This window comes from Pseudozyma flocculosa (assembly GCF_000417875.1).
Source record: "Pseudozyma flocculosa PF-1 unplaced genomic scaffold scaffold00014, whole genome shotgun sequence".
Taxonomy (NCBI): Eukaryota; Fungi; Basidiomycota; class Ustilaginomycetes; order Ustilaginales; family Ustilaginaceae; genus Pseudozyma; species Pseudozyma flocculosa.
Window position 1 is genome coordinate 21,507 of NW_006920882.1, and position 23,921 is coordinate 45,427.

Genomic DNA, 23,921 nt, shown 5'->3' on the forward strand with positions numbered 1-23,921 from the left:
GGCCCGTCGAGGCCGCACTCTGCTGCATCGAGGACCCACGAGGGTCTGGTTTTGCAATCACACTCCCTTGCACCGTTTCCCCCCTCGTCGCTGCGTCTGGATCCCCGGGCCAGCTGCCGTGGCGACCCGCAAGCGCACTCGGTATGACTGTCGGCTCGGTGCGGTCCCTCGTGTTTGGCCGGCCAGAGCGACACGCCTAGAGCTCCTCTTGCCCAAACGGCGGATCGGGCAGCCTGCGGAAGGCCATGAAGAACTTGTCGCCCTTGTTCCTCTGTACCTTTTTACCCTCCTCGGTGGCAAACTTGACGGCATCGACGCACGGGTCGTGCTTGAGTTCGCGCTCCTCGTCGATGCGTTCAAAGAGGGGGAAGTCGTCGAGGTGGCGCACCATCCACACGTGCAGGTCGCGCACGTCGGTGATGGTGTAGACGATGCCGCCGGGCCGCAGCACGTAGGCGTACTCGGCGAGGAGCGTGGGCGAAATGATGCGCGCCTTGTGCTTGCGCGACTTGAAGTGCGGGTCCGGAAAGAGGAAAAAGAGCTTCGACAGCTGCCCCTTTGCGAAAAAGTTGGGCAGGAACTTCATCCCGTTGGCGCGAAGCACGCCCAGGTTCTGGTAGGACCCCGCCACCAGGTGCGCCGACGAGACGAGCGCCGCGTTTTGCGCCGCCTCCTCTTGCGTCTCGACGTCGTCGTCCGTCGTCGCTGTTGGTGCGGGTGGTGCTGGTGCCGGTGCCGGTGCCGAGCTTGTTGATGTGGCCTCGGCCGCGTCGGCAGCTCTGTTCTCATCGGCGGCGGCGGCGGCGGCAGTTTCGCCCCCGTCCTGAGTCGCCGCCGCTGTCGAAGTCACGGCCTTCGCAGCCGCCGCCGTCTTTTGCTCCTCGGCAGCAGCGGCAGCGACGTCGATCTTGCCCCTCTCGCTGGCCAGGCGCAGCGCGACGATCTTGTCGTGGACATACTGGGTGACGTGGACGCGGATCTCGAGGCCGAGCATGAGCGTGTCGGGGAACTTGGGGGCGAGGTCCATGATGAGGCCGCCGTATCCGCAGCCGACATCGGCGAACTCGACGGCGCGCTCGCGGCCCTGCGTGTCGGCTTTGGGCGTGGACCCGTGGCCCGGTGCGGCGGGCGGGTGGAAAAAGGACGGGTAGATGGTGGACCAGTCCATGGTCTCGGGCATCGAGGGGTAGGCGAGGTTGTGGTCGGAAAACGGGTTGGCGTGCGCGCGCTGCCGGTACCACCGCTTCTGCGGGATGACGACCTTGCCGCCGGCCTGGGCGTTGATGTGCGCCCTGGCCTGCTCGGCGCCAATCAGGTCGTGCTCGCTCTTGGGCTTTTGCTTGGTCGTCGACCCGCCGCCCTGGGTTCGTTTGCGCTTGCCTGCCATGTCGGGCGGGTGGTTGTCGGGGGGGCAGCGGGGGAGGGCGTGGCAGGGCGTGGCAGGAGAAGAGGGGGATGGTGGGGCGTGGAGGGTGCGAATGACGAGGGGCGAGCGCGGGAGGGGTGGATGATGGAGGAGCGTGTTGCGAGGAGCAGGAGCAGGAGCAGGAGCAGGTGTAGCGGAGGTGGCAGGAAGAAAGTCGATTCAGGTGGAGCAGCCCCGCCCGCCCTGCGCAGCCCTGCCTCTTGGGATTCTGTTTTTTCTCGCCGCCGGGGGGCCGTGGGCTGATCCGGCCGATAGATTCGTGATCGGGTGCGGGGTTTGGGGGGTGGGCTCGCCGTGGGTCCCGCCCGACCGCCCGACCGCCCGCCCGCCCGCCTTCCGAGACCACCGTCGAGCCGCCGCCGCCGCCGCCGTCATACCCCATCGCTCGCCCATACCTGGCCTCCATCATCTCTCCCCTCGCACGCACGCACGCACACACACACACACACACTCACACCACAAAAGAAATGGACAGGCTACCATCAGCAGACGAGTTCAAGGGTGAGTTCGAAGCCTACCGGCAATGTAGGCCCCTGTGTGCCTTGCGACACCGAACCATGCCAAGCAGACGCCGATCGACCTGCCACGCAACGACCCTCATCACACCCCTCTGATCTGGTCAACCGCACCCTCTTCTTCCCTCCGCTGCACAGCCGAGCTGGCGTCGCGCGACGAAAAGATCCGCGAGGGCTGGATCAAGACGATGGAGGCGCGCATCGTCCGCGAGGAGCTCCAAAAATGCCACAAGGCCGAGGGCGTCAACCACTATTCGGCCTGCGCCGACCTCGCAAAGACCTACCACAGCCTCCTCCTCGACGCAAAGGTACGTTGCCTGCCCGCGCCCGCGCTTGCGCCAGCGCTTCCTCGGGCTGGGACTGGTTTGCCGCGGTGGGCTCGTGGATCGCAGCACGGTACGGACGTCGAGAGGGACGGGGACGAGGCCTGGTTGGATGGACGATGGTTGGCCGGGTTGACCACAGACTGGCCTGGGCTGGGTTCGATGGCCACAGATGGTCTCGACCACGGAGAGAAGCCCGAGATGCAGCTCAGAGTGGCCTGCCAAGGACGCTAGCGATCCAGGTCCGCCGCCCGCTCATCCTGCCAGACGCTGACGAGCCATCCCTCTCTGTCACCGACTCACACAGGTCAAGGGATTCCGGGAGATTGAGCTCGCCTAGACCCTGCCCGAACGGGATGCTCGTCAGGCGCACAACGAGTTCGCAGCGGCGGCAAAGAGAGCAGCATGCCGATTCCGTCGCGGTACGCACAGCGAACGACGACGCCGGGCCTGGCTTGGCCTGGCTCGACCGCGGGACCTCTTCACTTGGCCCCCAACGGACTCGGTCTACGCCCCGCTGTGCTCTCGCGTGATTGCCGGATGAGACTGCAACACAGAACATGAAAAGCCAGCCCATCGGCGTTTGCACCGGTGAATGCCGCGGCGGGCCGGAGTGCCAGCTCGCTCGTCTGCCTCGCTGCACGCTTTTTGGAGGGTGGTGCGGGACCGGTGGGCCCGTGGTAGAGTACAGGAAGCTGTGCGGTGCGATCAAGAGCGCCAATAGTGAAAGTGGCGGCGCCTGCAGAAGGCACAGGGCCAGATGGGAGGAGGAAGGAGGGCGTGTTGGCCGCACGGCATACGACCTTGCCAATGCGGGTCGAGGGAGCGATGGGGAAGTTGTGGGAGCCCAAAGTCGTCGATGGACGGACGATGCTGCGGGCTCAGCCTGCGTACTCGCGCTGAAACTCTTGCAGCTCCGTCTCCTTTGTCTTGTACTGCTTCAATAGCTGCTCGAGGATCTGCTTGAGCTGCCGATGCAGAGGCGGGTCGAGTCGAGAGGTGCAGAGCGGGCGAGCGCAGAAAACGGGCCGACGTGTCAGCATCATGATGCACACCGGGCTGAGCTGCTTCAGCTCGAGAGACGACGGCAGGCGAGGCGGTGGGTATCACTCACGCCGTCGAGATTTGTTTGGAGGGCGGGGAGGACCTCTTTGACGGTCCTCTCGACCAGCACGCCTCCGATCAGGCGGAAGCACTTGCGATCCGGGTCGGCGGTCTGCGCCTCTGTGAGCGTCTCGATGACCAGCCTGCGCGCGTAGATGGAGAGAGGGGGAGTGTGCGCGTATCGGCCAAAGCTCCAAGTGATCAGATCCCGGTGGTGGGGTTGCGATGATGAAGATGCTAGGCAGGGGGAGACGCACCTGTGCTCGTCGGCCTCGCCCTCGAGCTCGCCGATCTTGCTGGCGATACCCTGCAGCTCGCTCCTTCTCGCCTGGTACTGCTGTGCGATCTCTGTACGGGTGGCGGTGCCAGGGCCAAAGAGGGCGGGAATGGAGCCATTGAGCCAAGTGCAAGGGTGCGAGGAGCGCCAGGTGGCCGCGACTCACCCTGCTCTGACAGCTGCCTGCGCTGCGCCGAGGCCGAGGCGGATGGTGCCGCCTTTGACGCCATGTCTGCTGTGTTGCGTTGCGTTGCGCTGCGTTGCGTGGCCGGGTGGGGGATCGAGAAGTCGTTGTGGTGGCCAAGTGGCGACGGTTGGCGAGAGAGGTCGGAGGGGGGCAGCGAGGTTGCAAAGCGGGGAGGGCGGGTCAAAGCGTCCCAGTCTGTGCCCTTTTGGAAGACGAGGCGTGGCCCGATTGGCGCGGAGAGCGGCGTGGCCTGGCCTGCCCGATGGCACCCAAAGGGGTCCAAGCCAAGCTCCACTTTCGTCGGCGCACGAACGGCGCACGAACCCCTTTGGAGTTTGGGTTGGGGCCTGGGATCCGATGACGGCGAAGCTGAGACCAGGCGGGGCGGGGCCAGGCCAGGGCCAGGGCCAGGGCCAGGGCCATCGTGGGCGAGCGGAGAAGCAGCTCCTGCGGCGACGCACAGCCACCTGCCTCATTGTCGCTGCTGCCTTCCCTTTGCTTCCTTCCTTCCTGCTCCCATCCAGCGCCACCCCGTCCTGGCCTACCCTAATCGTTGTCCATATCGACCGGTCAGTCCGCCTCTCTCGCAGCCGCACCTCGACCCTCTTCAACGCCCCCCATCTCCGCCCCTCTCGCCCGCCTCTGCCCCATCGACGTGCGACAAGATGGAGGCCATCAAGCTGCAAAGAAAATACCCCCAGTTGTACGTCGCACCGCTGCTCGATGTGCGCGTCGTGTGTCTGCTGCACGCCTTTGCTGACGATCGATCTTCCCTCTTTCGCCTGCCAACCGCCCGCCTGCCCACCTGCGCCGTGCTGCCGCAGCTCGCAAGAGGAGATGATGGGCCTCATCAACAAGTTTAGGACCATCGACGTCGAGGACAAGGGCTCCATCCCAAAGCAGGACGTCATCAAGGCGATCCAGGACCAGGGAGAGGCCTCCTACGACCAGGTCAGGGAGACGCTCAAGGAAGTCGACCTCGACGCTAGCGGAAGGGTCGAGCTCGACGACTATGTCGACGTGAGTAGACCGCGCCGCGCTGCAACCCCCCTCGCTCTCCCGCCGCTCTCTGCGAGCCTTGACAGCGGCCTCGCATACTCCATCTTCCGCTGTGCGCGTGCAGGATCCCCTCGTCTGACACCAACGTCTGCCCTTGCTCCCGACCTGACCCGATTCGACCCACCTGTCCAGCTCCTGGCCAAGCTGCGCGCGGGCCGCAACGCCTCGGCCGGCGCAGTGACCAAGGGCAAGGTGTTTGTCAAGGGAAGCAACGCCTCGATCCAGCACACGATCAACGAAGACGAGCGGTCCGAGTTTACGCGCCACATCAACTCGAACCTCGCCGGCGACCCGCATATTGGCAGCCGGCTGCCCATCCCCACCGACACCTTCCAGCTGTTTGACGAGTGCCGCGACGGCCTGGTCCTGTGCAAGCTCATCAACGACTCGGTGCCCGACACCATCGACGAGCGCGTCCTCAACTTTGGCAAGGGCGGCAAGGGCCCCAACGCCTTCCAGATGACCGAGAACAACAACATTGTCATCACCTCGGCCAAGGCCATTGGCTGCAGCGTCGTCAACATTGGCCCGCAGGACATCATCGACGGCAAGGAGCACCTCATCCTCGGCCTCGTCTGGCAGGTCATCCGCCGCGGACTGCTGAGCAAGATCGACCTCAAGAACCACCCGGAGCTGTACCGCCTGCTCGACGAGGGCGAGACGCTCGAGGAGTTCCTCCGGCTGCCGCCGGACCAGATCCTGCTGCGCTGGGTCAACTACCACCTCAAGGCGGCCAACTGGAACCGCCGCGTGGCCAACTTTAGCAAGGACGTCTCGGACGGCGAAAACTACACGGTGCTGCTGTCGCAGCTCAAGCCCGAGGCGTGCGACCGGAGGCCGCTGCAGGAGACGGACCTGATGGCGAGGGCCGAGATGGTGCTGCAGCGCGCCGACGCCATCGGGTGCCGCAAGTACCTGACGCCCGGCGCGCTCGTGGCGGGCAACCCCAAGCTCAACCTCGCCTTTGTCGCGCACCTCTTCAACACGTGGCCCTGCCTCGAGCCGCTCGAGGAGGCGCCGCCCGTCGAGATTGAGGACTTTGACGCCGAGGGCGAGCGCGAGGCGCGCGTCTTTACGCTGTGGCTCAACAGCCTCGACGTCGAGCCGGGCGTCTACAACCTGTTCGAGGACCTCAAGGACGGCAACGCCATCCTCCAGGCGTTCGACAAGGTCATCCCGGGCAGCGTCAGCTGGCGCCGCGTGTCCAAGCCCAAGGAGGGGCAGGAGCTGTCGCGGTTCAAGATGGTCGAGAACACCAACTACGCCGTCGACCTGGCCAAGACGAGCGGGATGCACATTGTCGGCATCCAGGGCGCCGACATTGTCGACGGGACGCGGACGCTGACGCTGGGGCTGGTGTGGCAGCTGATGCGGCTCAACATTACCAAGACGCTGTCGAGCCTGGGCAAGGGCGGGCGCGCCGTCAGCGACGCCGACATGGTGCGGTGGGCAAACGACCTGGTGCAGTCGACGGGCAAGACGAGCACGATGCGCAGCTTCAAGGACCCGAGCCTCAAGAATGCCGTCTTTTTCCTCGACCTGCTCGACGGGCTGCGCAAGGGCATCGTCGACTACAGCCTCGTCACGGCCGGAAGGACCGAGGACGAGTGCAGGTCCAACGCCAAGCTCGCCATCAGCATCGCCAGGAAGCTGGGAGCGCTCATCTTCCTCGTCCCCGAGGACATTGTCGAGCTGAGGCAGAGGCTGATCCTCACCTTTGTCGGGAGCCTCATGTCGTTGCAGTCCTAGGCGGTGGGGGGGTCCGGTCATCCTCCCTTGTCCTGCCCTCTGCGCCCCTGCAGACCTCGAGCGGCGACGGCGACGGCGACGGCGCGGCGCAGCGCACACTTCCTCTCTCGCCCAATTGCCCCCTCAATTCTCTCCTCGTCACGTTCTCCGCCCTGTCCCAGGCACCCCTCGTTTCCCCTCTACCTGCCTGCCCCTCTGTGAAAGTGTAAGCTCGAGCAGCAAGCAAACTAGCTAGTGCGTGTACCTTTTCCAAAGTCGATTGATGGACGTCCCGGTCGCCGAGGAACGTGCTCGATCCGATGTGCGTGCTCTTCCGCCTCCAGTCCGAGGCAAGGCGAGGCGAGGGTTAGGGCTAGAGCCAAGTGCGGGCGGTACTGCCTTCCGACGACCGCAAATCTTTTCTACATTCATAAATGGTAAATTCTGGGAAGCGGACACCGACCTCCGAATTAGTTTAGTGGCTATGACGGCACCTTGTCATTGCGCCTCCCTCTTCGCCGAGGGAGCGATCGGTGCAGACCCGGGTTCGATTCCCGGATTTGGAGCTTCTCTTTTTTTTTGGCCCCCCCCCCACCCTTCATCTTGGGTCCCCCCGCTTCTTTTGCTTGGATTTTCGGAAGAGTTATTTCTCGTCGAGGACCAGATGGGACGAGGCTGGCTCGTGAGCATCTCCGCATCCTCGCCCTCAACTGCTGACACCGACACGGACGCCAGCCTGAGCGTCGTAGGTGATCGGTTCAAGGACCACGCAGCGCGGTCACGTCCGTCGAAGCCAAGCAGGGCGTCGAGGACCGGGTGCTCGAGCATGCACCCGCGGGCTCAAAGCACGATAGATATCGAAACGACGGTCTGATTACGCCATCACGCAAACCCCTCACAACGCGGGGAGAAACAGTCAAGTACCGATCTAAAGGCGGTTGCGAGCCCCCGCGGGCGAGGCGAGGCTAGGCTAGGCTAGGCTAGGCTAGGCTAGGCCTGCTGGGGCCTAATCTGGGCAGTGAGGGGCTGCTCGTCGGCCCTACGGCCGCCCTGGTCGCTGACCTCCTGGCCCGGTCTCGCCTCGAGCTTCGACGACAGGCCCGCCGTCCGCACGTCCCACCCGTATCCGCCGCCGGGCGCGCCGGGCACGTTGCCGGGACCGTCGTAGTGCAGTTTTGTCACGTCGTAGTTGTCGATAAACTCCCAGCCGTGCTCCTTGACGTGGTAGAGGTTGATGGTCTGCGGAGGTGGAGCAAGAGAGAGTGGGGGAGTTCAGGAGGGGTGGTGCGTGAGCATGGACAGACGCTAGGTGCGACGCATGGTCAGCGCAAAGATGACTCACGTTGCCGGAGTAGGCATCTGGTGTCGAGAGCGGAGAGACAGAGGGGCAAGACGGAACAAGAGACCGTTCGTCAGCAACTGCCAGCAAGCCACGCCCCGCGACCGAGGCCCCGGCAGAAACTCACCCCGATGCGCGGCGGCGTAGATGCTCCTCCTCCCGAGCTCCTGGGCGTCTTCGTCCGAGAGGTCCCAGTGGTAGCCCTGGTCGAGGACGCCGTAGGCAAAGGTGCTGCCGGATCCGACGCTGAAGACGTCGCCCTTGAGCCGGGTGCCGTCCGAGTCGACGTAGAAGAGGGCGGGTCCGGTCTTGTCCCAGCCGCAGATCATGGTGCCCATGCTGAGGCCCATGCCCTTGTAGCTGTAGACGAGGTTGCTGAGGTACTTGCTGGCGGCGGCGACGCTGATGCGCTCCTTGTTGCGCAGCTCGTGGAGGCGGCACTGGATGCCGAGGTACGTCTCCCAGTACTGGCAGTCGGCGGCGCCTCCGGCCATGGTGCCCAGCAGGTACGGGTTGATCTCAATCACCTTTTTGACGGTGCCCGAGGCGATGTAGGAGCCCGCAGTGGCGCGCGAGTCGACGGCGACGATAATGCCGCCGCGGAAGCGGAAGGCGAGCGTCGTGGTGCCGTGCGACAGCTTGATCTTGGCGCCCGGGTTCGACGAGTCGACGTCGGTGTATTGAGAGAGGAAGGTGGCAGGCTGGAGTGGCGACCGAGGCCGGAAGTCGGGTCGGGTCGATTGCGGGGCGGGTGTCAGGAAAGGCGGCGCAGGGCAGCGCAGCGCAGGGTAGGGCAGGGCCCCGAGCGGGGTCCGACACTCACGTCTACGTTGGGCAGCTCAAACTGCGCAGGGGTGCCGTTGATGTGCTTGAGGTTTGTGTGGAAGGACGAGGTGGCTGCGGCGCCGCTGTTGCCAAAGTCGTCGTCGGCGGGCAGCGAGCTGCCGGTGGAGCTGAAGCGGGAGAGGATCGACTGCATCTTGGGCGGTCTGAGCGAGGAAGAAAGAGGCGAGGAAGCTGGGTGATGATGGACTTGCGGTGGCGACCTCGTCTGCTTCTGCGGTCGAATGTCGATGCTGGCAGTATCGAGAGACGGAGGAGATGGTGACAGGCGTCGAGGTCGAGAGCAGGAGGGGGAGAAAGAGAGAAGCTCTGTGCGCTCTCCACCGTCGCTTTGGTGGAGGGCGGGCGAGGCCAGCACCGGAGACGCGCAAGTGCCACCGCGCCGAGCCCACTCGGCCGAATGAAACTTGGCCGTGATCGCCCCTCGCAGCCCCCCGGCCAGCCCCACCGCCAAAGGCCGCCACCGCTTCCCTCGACGCAGCTCTCGCAAACCGGGCTGAGCCACGCAACGGCACCGCCCCATCAGTGCACATCGATAGCCCCCTCACGCTATCACTTGGCGACACTCTCCCCTCACTAAGCTTTCGACATCCAGTCAGGCAAAGCGCACTCGCCACAAGGCCCCTGGCGCACACACGGCTCGGCGTGGGGAAAAAAGGGGGGACTGGACATTACAGGGCAGGTCGTAGGCGTCGTCAGGGGAGGATTTAGAGGAAGAACAACGTCGGCAGCAGGTGGTGCGTGCGTATATACAGACGGGTCGTGAGATCGAGAGATAAAACAAGAGTGTCAACCGACAGCGGGGGGTGGGGGAAGGCTCTTCATCGTGACACAACGTTGAAAGGGTGGGCGGGGGGTCGTTGCTTCCGTGACACCGTCGTGAGAAAGAGGAAAGCAAGAGGAAAAGTTCGTGCCGGCACCAAGGCGACGAGGACGTCGTCTGGGCATGGCGTGGTATGAAGAGGGAAAAGGACCGGCCGCTCTGTCCAAAGAGCAACGAGAGGCCGAAGTGTCGAAGTCGCGACCAGACTTGCTCGCCAGCTCATACGTCGTCGTCGAGCCTGGAAAGCAGTGCAGCAGCTCAGCTCGGCTCGGCTCAGCGCGATTCTAGGTACCAGCGGCAGGGAGGCGAGCGACTCGAGGTGGAGCATCGCCGACGGCAAGGGCGGCGATCCGATGGTGGAACAGGCTGGATGCGTCGGCCTTCAATGAGCAGGGCAGACCGGCGCGAGGCCCGTCGAGGCTGGCAAGGTAGCGATTCGACGCTTAGAACATGCAGTCTGCGATCAAGCAAAGGCAAAGGGTAGACGAGGGATGGGACCGGTCAGTGCCTGGACAACAATGCTAGACAGCACCCTCGCGCTCCGCACAGCGGCATCGAGCGCAAAACACTCACCGAGACAGAGGTCCTCGAGACAGCAGCACGCGAGCATACCGGCGCAGCACGCGCAGCAGGCAGTTCCACCTCCTCCTCCGCCGCCCTTCTTCTGCGGGGGCTGCTGGACGTAGACGGGCTGCGGCTGCGGGTTGGGGTAGTAGCCCTGCTGCTGGCCGCCGTAGGCCTGCTGGGGAGGGGGAGGGTAGTAGCCCTGCTGGGGCTGGCCGTATCCCTGCTGGGGGTAGCCCTGCTGCGGGTAGCCGCCTGCAGAGAGGTCGAGGAGAGCGAGAGAGGGCGAGAATGAAGTTGGGAGGAACGGGGCGAGGTCAGCACGCACGGTTCCATGCGACCAAGGGCGGGGCAGCGGCAGAAGTCCGGCGTCGCTCGCTCGCTCGCCAGCATTTGGCTCCCTCCCTCGAGGAAGTACATCCGATGCGGTCACGATCACGGGCGTCCTCATATGCTCCGGCATGGACTTAGGATGTCGAGCCCTGCTGGTTCTGGCGACAGAGCGAGCGCCCGCCACCCGCCGCCCCAGATCACCCAAAAGACGATCCGAGTCCCACCGACAGTGGCGAGCACGTCCAGAGCGGCGCCAGTCCACCGTGGAGGGGCCTGAACGATCCACCGTGCCACTTTCCCGACGACGTACCCTGAGGAGCGCCGCCGCCGCCGTAGTAGTCCTTGGCCGACATGGTTGCTGCTGGGCTTCTTGCTCGAGGAGCGATGGGAGGGTTTGGCGAATGCAGTCGTCGAGCGGGTTGCGCTGGCGATGAGAGAGGTCGAGATAGGTCGAGTGTCGGGCGAGGCTCCGTGTGGCGAAGGAGATGGAGGTGGATGGAGGTGGTCGTGTAGATGGAACGACGACGGCGGTCGACGACGGCCAAATTTCCGGCCAGCCCGCCCACCGCCGCCGCCCCGCTCGCTCGCTCGCCCCAGCCAGCCTGCCTGCCTCGAGTAGTCGGTCAGGCCGCGGCGGGCCCGCGTACGGCGGCGAGACGCAAGGCCAGCCCAGGCCTGGCCGCTGGCTGCTGCCCGCTCGCCCGCTTGCCCGCATTCCGGCGCCGGCGTCCGCCTCCGTCGTAGGCTGTGCACCGACCGACCCAGGCCCGCCGCACCCTCGCTGCCTTTCCCCATTCGGCCTGGCGTGGCCCGCTCCATGACACGCACAGAGGAGCGAAGCAGATCGAGTTGGCCGTTGCCGCCCTTGGCCTTCTTCTCTCGCCTCCGGGTTGCTCCTGCCCTCCATTTCGGATGTGGCGCCGGAAAGGGCTTCCCACCTGTCCGGATTGTGGCAAGTTCCTTGCCGGGGCTCGACGCCGGCACGGCACTCCAAGAAGCGAGCCAAGGGGCAGGCAGGTTGCCGTTGGTCGCCACCCAAGCTGGCATGGCAGGTTCGACGCCCCCTGAGCTGAGCTGGGCCGGGCCTCGCCCACCCAACGGCGGCCACGTTGCCGTACCCTGAGGCGCAGCCGGGCAGGGCTGTGCTGAAAACCGTTCGCAGATCCCAGCCACTCTAGCCCGGCCTGCCTGCCTGCACGCTTGCCGGCCCTTCGGCATCGCCCGCCCCCTTCAGCCTCTTCTCGCACGAGAACTCTGCCGGAGCCCAACCCGGAGCTCAGCCACCACCGTACCGTACCTCGCCCGATGAGCTCCGATACCGGTTGCCCGCCCTCCCGCGCGCCAAGGCAGTCAGACAGTGTCGCGCCCCGCGCTCAACTTCCAGACCGCGACACAGACGGACAATCCTACGTGTTCACGGGGACGATCTGGCGTGCCGATGCACCCCGTTGTTCTTTTTGGACGTCGCATCGAGGATCGAGACTAGAGGAACGACGGGACACGGAGCGAGGGGCAGAGCGCAGCCCCGTCAGTCTAGGCGGTGATCTTCTTGAGGATGGCCTCCTCGCACTCGGTGGTGGTCGCCTTGCCGCCGAGGTCCGGCGTGAGGTGCTTGGCCTCGCGGATGACGTCGTCGACGGCGCGGTAGATGGTGAGCGCCGGATCCGTGTAGCCCATGTACTCGAGCAGCAGGGCGGCGCTGCGGATCGAGGCAATCGGGTTGGCCTTCTGCTGGCCGGCAATGTCGGGCGCGGAGCCGTGGACAGGCTCGCCCATGAAGAAGCTGTCGCCGGCGTTGACGCTCGACACGAGGCCCAGGGATCCGACGAGGGCGGCGGCGCCGTCCGAGATAATGTCGCCGTACAGGTTGGGCGCGACGACGACGTCAAAGACGTGGGGCTCGCGGAAGAGGCGGTAGACCATCGAGTCGACAATCTGCTCGTCGAGCGCAATGCCCTCGTACCGGCCCGCGCCGCCGTTCTTCTTGAGGTCCTTTTCGTAGACGTCGCGGACGCAGGTGCGGAAGAGGCCGTCGGTCGTCGAGAGCACGTTGGACTTGTGGCAGATGGTGACGGCCGCCTGTCCGCGCGCCGCAGAGACGCCCGTCTTGGCGCGCAGCTGCTCGCGGGCCAGCGCCACCTCGAACGCCTTTTTGCCGATCCTCGTCGAGGCGCGCTCCGAAATCTGGCGGATCGCCTTGGCCACCTTGCCGTTGGGCGTGTCCTCGATGGTCTCGGACTTGACGTACTGCGGGGGTGGCGCGGGGATGCGGCCGGCGTTGGTGGCGCAGGGAGAGGGGTGGCCATCGCATCGGGGCCGTCAGCTGCCCGGCCTCGACGTCGTCCGCGACATCCTCTCGAGACAAGACACAGGCAGGGGCCACGCTGGACGCGGGCGGGCCACTCACCAGGCACTCGGTGTTTTCCCTGACGATGACGGCGTCGATAAACTTCTGATCGTCCTTGGTGCCCCTGACGCCGACGACGGGGCGGATGTTGGCGTACAGGTCGAGCTCCTTTCTCAGGCGGACGATCGGCGAGCTGTAGCCCTCGACCTTGTGCGAGGGGCTCGAGACGGCGCCAAACATGGCTCCGTCGCACTCGTTCTTGAGCGTGTCGATGGTCTTTTGCGGCAGCGCCGACCCGGTCTTCTGGAAGCACTCCCAGCCGGCGTCGAGCTCGACAAACTCAAACTTGGGCGCGCCCGGCGTCGCCTGCAGCACCCGCTGCGCGGCCGGGAGCACCTCGCGGCCGATGCCGTCGGCGGGCATCATGCCGAGCCTCAGGGCCTTGGAGCCGTTCTTGAGGATCGAGGCGGCGGTGGCAGTCATGGTCGAGTTGGGTAGGTGGTGGTGGCGGCGGCGGTGGCGGCTGTGCAGCAAGGAAGAGGAGGGTCGAGAGAAAGGCGGTGCAGGGCAAGACGCTTGGGATGGTGGTCAAGCTCCAGAGAAGACGCCCCCGCTTGCCCCGCCTGCTTCCGGGTCTGCTTCTTCGTCTGCCCTCTCCTCCCCTGACTCACCCGCTTTCACCGGGCTAGCCAAGGTGGGTCTTCGGCATTTCTCCGAGATGCTGGAATATATCTTACTTTTATAAACACAATATTTTGCGCTCCCGACATCAACAGGCCGGTTGGCCCAATTGGTAAGGCGTCTGACTACGATCAAAGCACACACGCCCTGTGTTCTCAACATCATCGATAATCAGGAGATTCTGGGTTCGAGCCCCAGGCTGGTCATCACTTTTTTCTCCTCCGGTTTCTGAGCATTCGTGACGGGGGGAAGACTTTTTGGAGCCAGGGAGGCGGGGTGGTTTGAACCAAATCCGGGTTCTGGGTTCGAGCCCCAAGCCGCCTGTCCTTGTGGCTGTTTGCTTGCTCGTTTGGCAGCTCGATGGCGTCGCTCGCTCGCCTTCGCCTCGGTTGGCATCTCTCGTTGGATCACACGTCAGGGTTCTGGGGGTGACTCTGCACGGACAAGAGGTGAGGGCGGCGAGGGTGCTATGCTGCATTGCAAGTGACGGACGACGACGACGAACGGCGAACGGCAGACGACCAGCATGACCGCCAGCCGGTCCCTCTCCCCCCGTGCTGGCCCCCGGCCCGTTTAATCCCACATGCGAATGACGCCGTCCCATCCGCCGCTGACGAGTTTGCTCGACTCGTGGGGCAGCCATTCGTGGCAGATGCTGGCCTCCTTGTGCGCCCTGCTGATGCGCTTAAGCAGCCTGCCCGACTTCCAGTCCCAGAAGACGAGGTTGCCCTCGCCATCCCCGCTCGAGATGAACCGACCATCGGGGCTAAACGAGACCTGACACGCGAACCCGGCGACGGCGTGGCCCTTGAACGCCTTTTTGCGGTTGGCCTTGAACGAGTCGGCGCTGTAGACGAGGATCTGGTTGTCCATGCTCTGGCACGCCATCCACTTTTTGTTGGGGTGCACCGTCACCGCCGGCATCGAGTGCATCGTCGGATCGGCAATGTACTTGATCATGACCGGGATGTTGTAGTCCCACACCCGCATCGTCTTGTCGTCCGACGTCGACACGAACCGCCGGTTCTCGTCGACAAACGTGATCGTGTTGACGGGACCCAGGTGCTGGTTGTACTCTTGCGTAATCTCCGAGGCATCCAGGTCGTACTGCGAGGGGGGCACGGTGAGCACAGGGAGCAGGGGCAAGCAAAGAGAGAGAGAGAGAGCAAGGGGTCGACGGGCAGAGTGAAGACAGGGGCGTCAACGTCGGTTCCCCAGCGGACCTGCAGGCAAGGCGGGAGGACCCGCGCACACGCACCTGGATAATCTTCTTGTCGCTCATGCCGGCGAGGAAGGTGTTCTGCTTGTCGTCGTCCGGATGGAACTTGACGCAGTACGGCACCTTGCCGTTGGAAAACGCCTGCAGGCAGGCGCCCGTCTCAGTGTCCCACAGCTTGATCTGGCGGTCGTAGCCGGCAGAGAGGAAGCGGCGGCCGTCGTTGGAGAAGCAGATGTCGCGCACGGCCTTGGAGTGGCCCATAAAGGTGCGCAGGCAGCTGCCCTCGTGGTAGACGTCCCACAGCTTGATCTTGGTGTCCATCGAGGCCGAGAGCATGAGGTGGCCCGACTGGGGAAAGAGGCGGAGCGCCGAGATGCCCTTGGTGTGGCCGGTAAAGGTGTGGACGCACGTCTTGGGCAGGTACGACTCGGTGGCGCCCGGCTCGCCGGCGAGGTTGACGTCGACGTCGGTGGGGATGTGCATGTAGGTGCGACCCTGGTAGTCGTACATGCTCTTGCCGTGGAAGATGCTCTTTTCGGTGCCGGCCTCCTCGTCCTGGAGGCGCTTGGCCTCGGCCTTTTCCTTTTCAATCTTGCGGTTCGAGCTGAGCTCCTCGGCGCGCGCCAGCTCGGCCTCGGTGGGGCCGACGCCGCCCTCGACGTGGACCTTTTCGCCGCTCCAGCCGCCCCAGGGCCCGACGTAGGCGCCCTCGCCCTCGACAATCGACGGGTCGCCGCTCTGCCCCTTGCGCTTCTTGCGCAGCTCCTTGGCGGCCGCCCTGCCCTCCTTGCCGCCGCCGCGCAGCTCGAACGCGGTGGCGCCGTCGGCCTGCGCGACGGCACCGACGTCTCCGACCCAGCCGCCCTGGGCGACGCCGCCGCCGAGGAGCGAAGGGTTGCGCGCGTAGCCCTGCACGTCAAAGGTGCGCTGCTGGTTGCGGAAGTCGTAGTCGCTGATGGCGGCGGCCTCGACATGACCGCTGAGGGTGTTTTGCTGTGCTCCGAGGCGGCGCTGTGCCTCTGATGCGAAGGGGTTCTGCGGGCCGAGGACGGGTGCGGTCATGTCCTTGTAGGGGATGTTGACGTGCATGGTGGTGTCGGTGGGCCGTGTGAGGAGGGCGGTGGTGGACGCGGTGTTGTCGATGACCTCTGGGGCTGCTAGGGTGAGCGCTGCGGATGACGAGGTCAGCGGCGGCGGCGGCGGCGGTGCTGTCGACGAGGAGGTAGAGGCGGAAGAAGGATGTGCTGTCGCGGCTGGTGGTGGGCCCCTGCGGCGTTTTGATGGCGGTGCGTCGCGGGCTACTCCTGCTGCTGCTGCTGCGGGTGCTGGTGTGGAGACCTGCGGTGCCTGTTCGTTTGCGATGGACGAGAGGCCGAATGCATCCGAGGGGTCGTAATCTGGGTCCTGGTCATCGTGTGCGGATGGTATTGGCTTGTCGGCAGCGGCGGTAGTGTGAGTTGCGGGCGCCGTGTGCTGCTGCTGCTGCTGCTGAGATGCCGACTCTGAGTCGCTATCTGATGCGTAGCCCTGAAGAGAATCCATGCTGGGCGGTTGAAGCTGTTGAGATGGGGGGCGATGCGAGGATGGAGGTGGAAGTGTCGATGGCCTGCCAGGACGCCCGCGCCCCACTCCACACGACGACGGAGAGCGAGCGTGTTGCTGACTAAGCAACAACTTTTTTTGAGCTTGGCCAGCGAGGGCCATAAGTTCACTGCTCTTCTTTCCAGGGACCCTCGAGTCGACTTGACTGCACCATTCTGCATTGCCGGCTGCTTTGCTACACCATCGGATTGCTGCCGCCACCCTCCTCCCCCTCTCCTCCGCCCATCGTAACCTCTTAGAGATGCCGTTCAACCCGAGGGACAAGGTCAAGAACACCACCCGCCTTCCAGCAGCGCTTCGAGACGAGCTCGGCCTGCCACACCTCGGGCCCGCTCGCCCCTCAGGCAGAGGCGCATACCGCGGCGGCGGCCACAGGCACCAGGCCAGCAACAGGGGCGGTCACAGGGGCTCGAACCATTCCAACAGGCCATACGATGGCAACGGCAGCCACAATGACGGCCAACGCGGCCACACGTCCAAGCCACAGCTCAAAGTCATTGGCAAGGGCCCTCGCGCGCAGCAGCGCGGTAGCACCAACAGCAACAGCAACAGCAACAGCAACAGCCTGGCCTCTCCCGTAGCATCCTCATCCAACAAACAGATCGACTCGCGACCCACAAGGGATCACAAGAAGCGCAAGCAGAACGAGAGCGTGCCGTCCAAGGGCAGCAAAAAGGCAAAGACATCACATCCAGCCGCATCCTCGGACGACGACGACGACGACGGTAGCGATGACCAAGACGCCGCCGCATCGCAGCCAAAGATGCGCATGAACCCCTTCACCGGCGCTATGGAAGAGGTCAAACCCAAACCCAACGCCTCAAAGTCCAAGTCCTCTTCCACCTCGGCGACGGCCAAACCCACCGCACTCGAAAAGCTCCTCGCAAAGGCAGAGTCGAAATCCTCGTCGGCCAACGGCAAGGGCAAGGCCGTCCTGCCCAAGCGCAAGAAGAGGAGCAAGATGAGCCAGGTCGAAAAGGACGAGGAGGACGAGATTGCATGGCTCGAGGCCCACATCGGCAAGGCCAGCGACGACACAAAGGACGACCTCGACGACTTCCTCGAAGACCTCGACCGATTCCAGGTCGGAATGTACGACCCAGACGCCGACGCCGACTCTGACGACGACGACCAAGACTCAGAGGACAGCAGAAGCCAGAGCGAAACCGACAGCGGCAGCGGCAGCGAAAGCGAAAGCGAAGACGAGAGCGACGACAGCGGGGCAGGGATCGAAGACCAAGAGGCCAGCGACGCCTCCGACGACGGCGACGAGGCAGAGAGCGTCGGTGGCACAGAGGCGAGCATCGACGAGGACGACATCGATGCCCTTGCCGAGATGGACTTTGACAGCAACGACGAGGCTGACTTTAGCAATTGGGACGCCGCCATGGCCACCACCGACGAGGAAAACGACGATCAGGAGGACGGCGAGAGCGACAGCGAGGACGAGGACGAGGACGAGGGCGAGGGCGAGGAAGATGGAGAAGAGGACGGACGGGAGGACGGCAGCGACAGCGACAATGCAGATGCCCCCGGCGACAAGCCAGAGGATCCGACTGCGTCGCCGGCGTCGCCCGCAGTGGCAGCGCCCGCCCTGCCGGCCCCCACAGCCGGCCGCTACATCCCGCCGGCGCTGCGTGCCAAGATGGCCGCCGAGGCAGCCGCTGCAGCTGCGCCTGGCTCGGCACCGGCGCCCGAGGATTCCATCGAGCAGCAGAAGCTGCGTCGCCAGGCCAAGGGTCTGCTCAACAGGCTGGGCGACGCCAACATCGACTCGATCGTCACCGAGTTCGAGGCTCTCTACCGCTCCCACTCGCGCGCCGAGGTGACTTCGATGATCACGTCGCTCGTACTCGACACCATCACGGCGCGCGCCAACCTGATCGACACGTACGTCATCCTCCACGCCGCCTTTGTCGCGGCGCTGCACAAGGTCGTCGGCGTCGAGTTTGCCGCCTTTTTCGTGCAGAAGCTCGTCGAGGACCTCTTGCGCCACTACCGCGCGCTCAGGGAGGACGGCAAGCACGCCGGCAGCACTGCTGCGGGCGCCGGCGACGACGAGGAAGAGGTCAAGGGCAAGGAGTGCCTCAACCTGACGGTCCTCGTCTGCGAGCTCTACAACCTGCAGGTCGTCGCCTGCCCGCTCATCTACGACCTCATCCGCCTCTTTATCGGGCAGCAGGCGTCGGAGCACAAGCAGCCGGCGGCAGCGACGACGCCGATGCTCGAGACCGACGTCGAGCTGCTGCTCAAGGTGGTGCGGTCGGCGGGCTCGCAGCTGCGCCACGACGACCCGGGCTCGCTCAAGGCCATCATCACGCTGACGCAGGAGCGCGTCGCCGCCTCGTCGGCCTCGTCGGCCTCGACGACGACGACGACGAAGCTGAGCAGCCGGTCGAGGTTCATGCTCGAGCGCCTGGGCGACCTCAAGAACAACCGCAGCGCCAAGGCGGGCAGCAACGACCCGTCGGACCCGTCGTCGCCGGCGGGGCAGCTGCTGACGCGGATGAAAAAATTCCTTGGCGGGATGGGCAAGAAGCGCACGGTGCGGGCGTACGATCCGCTGCGGATCTCGCTCAAGGACCTCGAGGACGCCGACAAGAAGGGCAAGTGGTGGCTCGTCGGGTCGGCGTGGACGGGCCAGACGGATCAGAAGGACGCCCAGGGCCTCACCAAGCTGCTGCCCATGAACGCCCGCGCGTCGACCATCCAGTCTCTCTCGCGCACCGGAGGCGACGACGGGGATGTCGACGAAGAGACGCGGAAGGCTGCCATCGAGGAGGAGCGGCAGCGCGAGGCGCTGCTGGCGCTGGCGCGCAAGCAGGGCATGAACACCGACGCGCGGCGCAGCGTCTTTGTGACGATCATGTCGGCCGAGGACTACCAGGACGCGGCGCAGAAGCTGCTCGGGCTCAAGATGAACGAGGTGCAGCGCCGCGAGATTATCCGCGTCCTGCTGCACTGCGTCGGATCGGTGAGTATCGCGCAGGCTGGTGTTGCGGGCACGAAACCACTGGGGCGAGGCGGCGCATGCTGACCGACTCGCCCGCCCTTTCATGCACCCTTCTTGCCCTCCCTCACACCTGCGCGACGTTGGCCGCGCCGCACGCACAACAGGAAAAGACGTACAACCCGTACTACACCCTGATCCTGAGTTCGCTCAGCACGACGTCGCACAGCATCAAGATCACGCTGCAATACTGTCTGTGGGACTTTTTGCGCGAGATTGGCGAGAAAAACGTGGCGGGCCACTCGATGTCGTCGCGCCTCGGCGACGGTCCTTCGTCGTTTGACGACGAGGATGACGACGACGACGACGAGGGGCAGTCGGGCAAGGGCAAGCTTTCGCCGCGTCGACTTTCCAACGTGGCGCAGACGTACGCGTGGCTCCTTTCGCGTTCGATTCTGCATCTGCACGTTCTCAAGCCCGTCGATTTCACGTCGTTGCGACCGAGGGGGACGTGGTTCCTTCAACTCCTATTCGGATACACGGTTCTATCGTGCCAGGCTGCCAATCCGGCTTCGACATTCTCACTTCCCCCCTCCTCCTCCTCCTCCAAGAACCGAAGCGCAGGAGGGTATGGGGGAGAAAAGAAGCTCGAGAATGCAGTAAGGGCCGGGTTGGTGGGCAACCTGGATCTGTGTCGGGGTATACTCTGGTTCCTCAAGAGCCACCTCGGTCCGTCGCAACAGCGAAACGTCGTACTCGGCGATGACTCCTCGACGACGAAGAAGAACAAAAAGAGGACGCAGGACGTCAAGATGGACAAACGGGTCGAGAGGATCCTCGAATCGCTGCAACGCGGTGTCGACGTTTTTGCCGTCCTCGTCGAGGCGGCGGGTAAAGGCGTACTCGGTGCCAGCGACGATGCATTGGGCGCTGGCATGGGCCCGTCCCACCGCGACGGCCTCGGCGGCTTCGAGGGCAGCGATGACGGCTCCGACGACGACGACGACGACGACGACGAGGGAGGCGGGATGGAGATGACTTGGTGATCGTCGCTTCGCTCCGATATCTAGCAACTCAGCGCCGCCACGTTCACTCGCCACCTCATCCTGCCGCCGCTCGACGACGCGCGCTCGCTCGCTCGCCTGTTGGATGCAAGATCCGATTGTCCAATTCCAGCGACCGAGATGAGATGAGACGAGGATAAAAACAAAGAAAAGATGCTACAATGATGCTGAGTGATGACGATGGGTCGGTGGGGGCGGTCTGCCCTCACAGTGCCAAGGGCCGTCGGCGCCTTGCTTGGCGGAGCGCCGTCTGCCCTCCTCTCAACAGCCCTGGAGCTCGTTTCTGGGCCATCGGTCCTTGGGGAACCGCTGGATGGTGTTGTCGTCGTACAGGTCGGCGTGGTTCTCGATGTACTTCTTGGTCGGCATGTCCGGCGGGTCGCACGACACCTTGTCCGGACGGCCGTCGATTTGGTAGACGCGGACGTAGTCGATCTTCATGATGCCCGGGAACTCGAGCTCGGCCCAGTTGGGAGGCTGGAAGTTGTACGCCATGGCCAAATTCATGATGAGAGACTGCAGAGAGCCCGGGGAGCGAGGCGGGAAGCAGACAGAGACGAGCAGGTAAAACGAGGTCGTGGGGGCGTGTCAGTCTGGCGCGCCGTAGAATTGGGACCACAATGGCGTCGCCTCCTGGGCACTCACCATCGGCTCGCGAGGGATCAGCCGCCTGCCAATGTCGAGCTCCGGCACGGGTCCCAGAGCCTCCGAGTAGACGGACCACATCGCCTTGCCGTCAATGTACCAAGTCACGTAGGCGCCCTCGCCGGATCCGTCCCAGTCTGGCTCCCACTCGAGGCCGAACGTGGTGAAGCGCGATCCCGGCTCCTTGTCGTAGGCGTGGGCGGGTACGTCGCTGAGGCCCGAGACGGCCATCTGCAGCTCGTTGCCGTGGTAGTCGTTGATCTCGGTGGTGGCCGGGTCGTGGATGGCCACCTCGCCCCTCGCCGTGCTGTTACCGTAGTAGTAGTCAATGTCGAACGGCGCCATCTGGAGCGACTGCGACGACTGACCGCCGCGCGGTCCAATCTTGGCCTCGAGCAGGTCGATTTCGGGCGCCGAACGACCCGTGAACCGGTTGGGGCCCGGGTGGTCCGAACCGGGGCAGGTGCACGCGGGCAGGCGCATGCCCGGCAGCCACGAGAGCGCGTAGTCGACCTGGTACGAGAACTGGCCGTTGGCGCGGACCGCCTTGGGCGGGCCGGTGCCGTTGATGAATGTCTGGTTGGGCAGCATGCCCGTGTCGCACGACGAGTAGCTGTAAGGCCACATGCCCTCCTGTGCAGAGGCGGGTCGACGATGGAGAGAGTGAGGGGCGTGGAAAGAACGAGTCAGCCAAGAGTGTTACGAGGGAGGCACAAGAGCGGTCGAGGGCGCCATTTCCCCATCCCTGGGAACCCGTCCGCGACACTCACGTTAGTGCCACTGTATCCCGGTCGTCCCAGGTTGCCCATGGTCCAGAGTCCTGGCCAGAAGCCCGCGACGTTGTGGTAGCCGGGAAGGATGGCCGAGACTGGTGCACGCCGAGGTTGCGAAGGCGGGACGGGGCGTGGCAAAGGCAGGGTGAGGACGGAGGCGCGTGTCAGTGGGACCGCCACCTCTCCGACCGAACGCAGATCGAGGTCGGCGCTACTCACTCTCGAGGTAGCCGCCCTGGAAGCAGACCTTGTTCCAGCTCTGAAGCATGCCGGAGCGGAAGTTGAGTCCGTTGGTGGCCCTCTCCTCGAAGGCGATCTGGAGGTGGCCGTCGGTCGTGTTGAGCGCCTCGGGATCGTACCACTCGTAGTCCATGGTGCCGCTGTACCATCCGTTGAAGGCCTCCCAGTAGGGGTCGTCGCCGGGCCAGAAGGTCCTGCCGGGCTCGTTGAACTCGTCGCTGAAGACGAGGTGCCACTTTTTCCCGTCGAGGATGCCCGTGTGGGCCATGGCGTCCTGGGGCGTGTCGCGGTCAATGAGGCCGCGCTTGAGCTGGGCCGGGTAGGCGGTGCGCGACGAGACCTCCTGGGAAGAGGTGACGATGGCCTTGTCGCGCATGTAGACGCTGAGGACGGGGTAGCCGAGGAAGAGCATGAGCAGGCCGCCTCCGATGAGGGCGAGGGTGCCTACGTTGAGGACGCCGCGGAACGACATTTCCTTTGAGCTCTTGTCGGCAGTCGAGACGTCGTGGAGCCAGTCGTCTCCGGCATCGTCGTCAATGTGGCCAAAGGGATCCTTGGGACCCTTTGCAGGCGCGGCGACGCCTGGACCGACAAAGGTGGAAGAGAAGGGCGAAGAGGCCTGTGCTGAGCCGACCTGTCCGTCTGCTGATCTGAATCCGGTCGAGCCGGAGCGGGAGCTAGCACCTTCGCCCTCGATCGACGAGTGGTTCGAGGTGCTGCCGTTGAGGTCCATTCTGGCGTAGTTGCCCCTGGCGGCCATGGCAACGTGTGCCGCTACAAGGGTCGCAGCTGGGAACGATTAGCTGCCAGAGGTATCGCTGGGCTTGGATGGTGTCCGATAGAGGTGCAAGGGCGTGGCTGGGAAAGGCCAGGACCGTGGTCGGGGGGATAGTGGTCGGTGTTGGGCAAAGGCGGTGATGGCGGCGCGCCTGGTGGTAGAGATGATGGTGGTGGTGGTGGTGGTGATACGAGGAGGAGGACGTCTAGGGCTCCTCGCACCTCGGGATGCTCTGCAAGGCATGCTACCGGTACGCCAGTCGAGATGAAGGGCGAGCTCCAAGGGATACGCTGCCGATACAGAGTAGCGCACCTGTGCACGTTGTGAGCCGCCGGACGATGCTTGGCGCCTTTCCCCCCTGTCTGCGCCCGTACGCGTGTTGAGCCCAGCATCGAGATGGCACCGAAGCCGAACAGTCGAGACCGAACGGTCAACCGGCCATACAGCAATTGGTGGCATGATTGAGCGTCAGGCTAGGGCAAGGCGCTCAGGCTAAGCAGGCAGCAGGCTGGGTTGAGGTGGCTCGACGAGTCGAGATGGATGGGCACTGTGGGCGCCCCAGTGGCGGCATCGGCCCAAAACCTGACGCTGCAAGCCGGGAAGCAGGCGGCCTGCCCCGGTGCGCCCCGCTCTTGCAGCTGCCTGCCTCTTGACAGCGGGAAAAGTTTGGCCAGGCCAGGCCAGGCCGAGTCTTGGCATCAGCGAACCAGCGCGCCGACGTCCGGGCCTCTGGTCTTGGCAGTCCTCGCCTCGCCTGCCTGGGCGCGCCGACTGCACTGAAAGAGCGAGCTGGCAACACCCCACGCACGAAACTCCGGGCTGCAGATCCAGGGACGCTCACGGCCCCGCGATTTTCGGTTTCCTGCCGATGGCTGGCCTGGCAGCCCGTCCCCTCCAGCCCCTTGATACAAAGAGTGCGCCTATGGTCGTGCCGTGCCGTACAAAGCCGCAGGTTCTCAGGCCTTTGCACGTAGTTGCGCACGCACGCTTGCTCGCTCGCACGTCCGCTTCACCATGCTTGCTAGGCCATTGAGCTGTTGAGGCCAGCTGGCCGGTCGGTACTGTAATGAATCCGCCCAAAGAACAACGCGGCGTGTCCCC

At 64.8% G+C, this 23,921-nt stretch overlaps 10 protein-coding genes across 10 annotated transcripts; 3 read left to right on the plus strand and 7 right to left on the minus strand.

Annotated features, from left to right (window-relative positions):
• Positions 1-196: 196 nt before the first annotated feature.
• On the minus strand, positions 197-1,387 carry PFL1_04282 (uncharacterized protein; the record flags this gene model as incomplete). Its single annotated transcript, XM_007881809.1, has 2 exons — positions 197-823; positions 851-1,387. 2 exons carry the CDS (start codon positions 1,385-1,387, stop codon positions 197-199), a joined length of 1,164 nt encoding a protein of 387 aa, XP_007880000.1.
• Positions 1,388-1,893: 506 nt separating this feature from the next.
• On the plus strand, positions 1,894-2,604 carry PFL1_04283 (uncharacterized protein; the record flags this gene model as incomplete). The annotated part of the gene is made up of 3 exons (XM_007881810.1): positions 1,894-1,927; positions 2,080-2,249; positions 2,572-2,604. 3 exons carry the CDS (start codon positions 1,894-1,896, stop codon positions 2,602-2,604), a joined length of 237 nt encoding a protein of 78 aa, XP_007880001.1.
• Positions 2,605-3,145: 541 nt separating this feature from the next.
• Positions 3,146-3,875, minus strand: PFL1_04284 (uncharacterized protein; the record flags this gene model as incomplete). The annotated part of the gene is made up of 4 exons (XM_007881811.1): positions 3,146-3,232; positions 3,379-3,511; positions 3,626-3,716; positions 3,812-3,875. The coding sequence occupies 4 exons, from the start codon at positions 3,873-3,875 to the stop codon at positions 3,146-3,148; spliced, it is 375 nt and encodes a 124-aa protein (XP_007880002.1).
• Positions 3,876-4,497: 622 nt separating this feature from the next.
• Positions 4,498-6,640, plus strand: PFL1_04285 (uncharacterized protein; the record flags this gene model as incomplete). The annotated part of the gene is made up of 3 exons (XM_007881812.1): positions 4,498-4,535; positions 4,657-4,852; positions 5,024-6,640. The coding sequence occupies 3 exons, from the start codon at positions 4,498-4,500 to the stop codon at positions 6,638-6,640; spliced, it is 1,851 nt and encodes a 616-aa protein (XP_007880003.1).
• Positions 6,641-7,609: 969 nt separating this feature from the next.
• On the minus strand, positions 7,610-8,937 carry PFL1_04286 (uncharacterized protein; the record flags this gene model as incomplete). The annotated part of the gene is made up of 4 exons (XM_007881813.1): positions 7,610-7,858; positions 7,962-7,978; positions 8,086-8,659; positions 8,782-8,937. 4 exons carry the CDS (start codon positions 8,935-8,937, stop codon positions 7,610-7,612), a joined length of 996 nt encoding a protein of 331 aa, XP_007880004.1.
• A 1,130-nt stretch (positions 8,938-10,067) lies between these two features.
• On the minus strand, positions 10,068-10,874 carry PFL1_04287 (uncharacterized protein; the record flags this gene model as incomplete). Its single annotated transcript, XM_007881814.1, has 3 exons — positions 10,068-10,081; positions 10,198-10,443; positions 10,832-10,874. 3 exons carry the CDS (start codon positions 10,872-10,874, stop codon positions 10,068-10,070), a joined length of 303 nt encoding a protein of 100 aa, XP_007880005.1.
• A 1,180-nt stretch (positions 10,875-12,054) lies between these two features.
• Positions 12,055-13,351, minus strand: PFL1_04288 (uncharacterized protein; the record flags this gene model as incomplete). The annotated part of the gene is made up of 2 exons (XM_007881815.1): positions 12,055-12,768; positions 12,929-13,351. 2 exons carry the CDS (start codon positions 13,349-13,351, stop codon positions 12,055-12,057), a joined length of 1,137 nt encoding a protein of 378 aa, XP_007880006.1.
• Positions 13,352-14,122: 771 nt separating this feature from the next.
• PFL1_04289 (uncharacterized protein) lies at positions 14,123-16,310 on the minus strand (the record flags this gene model as incomplete). Its single annotated transcript, XM_007881816.1, has 2 exons — positions 14,123-14,656; positions 14,808-16,310. 2 exons carry the CDS (start codon positions 16,308-16,310, stop codon positions 14,123-14,125), a joined length of 2,037 nt encoding a protein of 678 aa, XP_007880007.1.
• Positions 16,311-16,611: 301 nt separating this feature from the next.
• Positions 16,612-20,366, plus strand: PFL1_04290 (uncharacterized protein; the record flags this gene model as incomplete). The annotated part of the gene is made up of 2 exons (XM_007881817.1): positions 16,612-19,344; positions 19,488-20,366. The coding sequence occupies 2 exons, from the start codon at positions 16,612-16,614 to the stop codon at positions 20,364-20,366; spliced, it is 3,612 nt and encodes a 1,203-aa protein (XP_007880008.1).
• Positions 20,367-20,645: 279 nt separating this feature from the next.
• Positions 20,646-22,802, minus strand: PFL1_04291 (uncharacterized protein; the record flags this gene model as incomplete). Its single annotated transcript, XM_007881818.1, has 4 exons — positions 20,646-20,900; positions 21,030-21,662; positions 21,800-21,897; positions 22,022-22,802. The coding sequence occupies 4 exons, from the start codon at positions 22,800-22,802 to the stop codon at positions 20,646-20,648; spliced, it is 1,767 nt and encodes a 588-aa protein (XP_007880009.1).
• Between the last annotated feature and the right edge of the window lie 1,119 nt (positions 22,803-23,921).